At 68.5% G+C, this 850-nt stretch overlaps 1 protein-coding gene across 1 annotated transcript in view; it reads right to left on the bottom strand.

Annotated features, from left to right (window-relative positions):
• LAMA1 (laminin subunit alpha 1) overlaps positions 1 to 424 on the bottom strand; it is a 101,604-nt gene extending 101,180 nt beyond the window's left edge. Inside the window, exon 1 of the mRNA XM_085319357.1 lies at positions 337 to 424. Coding sequence (XP_085175483.1) covers positions 337 to 418 — 82 coding nt within the window. The 5' untranslated portion in view covers positions 419 to 424. The remainder of the gene's footprint in view (positions 1 to 336) is intronic.
• Positions 425 to 850: the final 426 nt, after the last annotated feature.

The following is an 850-nucleotide window of genomic DNA, read 5'->3' as shown; positions in this document are numbered from 1 at the left end:
CCCCCGGGTTTCTCGCCTCCCACAAAGGCAGTGGGCGGCCCCCGGCGCCGCGGGGAGAGAAAAGGCTCCCGGAGGGGGAGGGCGGCCGCGGGGATGGGGAGAAAGGGGTGGGGGGAGCGCCGCGCAGAGCAGATCGGCGAAGCGCGGACGGCTCCGCCGGCCCCCAGCCCGCTGCGGCGGCTCTCCCGCAGCGGGAAGGGGCACCCCGCGGGGACTCCCCCAAAGAAACCCTGCCCGGCACCCGGCGCCTTTGCGAACAGGCGCTGCAAGCATTTGCACGCACACCGCACGCAGCGAGCCGCGCACCCCCGCGGCGGGGCACCCCGCCGCYCTCACCTCGGGGCTGGCCCTGCCCCGGCGCCCACAGCAGCGAGGCCACCAGCAGCCCCAGCGCCACCAGCCGCCCGCCGCTCCCCATCGTCGCCGCCGCCGGCTGCTGCCCGGCCCCCGAGCGCGCCCGCCTTATATGCTCCCCCCCCTCCGCCCCGGGCCCGGCCCGGCCTGGCCCGGCCCGCCCCTCTCCGCACCCCGCCGCGCGCCGCTGTCCTCTGCCGCCCGCGCTTGCAAGTGCTCTCGGCGTTAAGCTGCTCGGGTTTTGTCACGCCTTCCCCTCCGTGCCCGCGCTGGTGGTTTCCATGCCCACCCTCCGCAGAAACGCAGCGGTGCAGCCGTGTTTCTAAACCGAAAGGGTTAAAAATACCTGGGTTTGTCCCTTTGRAACTCCTCGCGACGTTTTAACGATCAGCAGCCTTTTGAAATTAGCATAAAATGCAAAAGAAAAAAAAGGGTGTAGAAATTCTCTTAGTAGAGAAGTTTSAGTGAAAGATTTGGCTTTCCTATTTTTACGCTT

The sequence above is a fragment of the Rhea americana genome, unplaced genomic scaffold (genome assembly GCF_003343005.1).
Source record: "Rhea americana isolate MKP2758 unplaced genomic scaffold, rheAme1 scaffold_58, whole genome shotgun sequence".
NCBI classification, from domain to species: Eukaryota; Metazoa; Chordata; class Aves; order Rheiformes; family Rheidae; genus Rhea; species Rhea americana.
The sequence above is the reverse complement of the archived record's forward strand: the minus strand, read 5'-3'. Positions and strand labels throughout refer to the sequence as shown.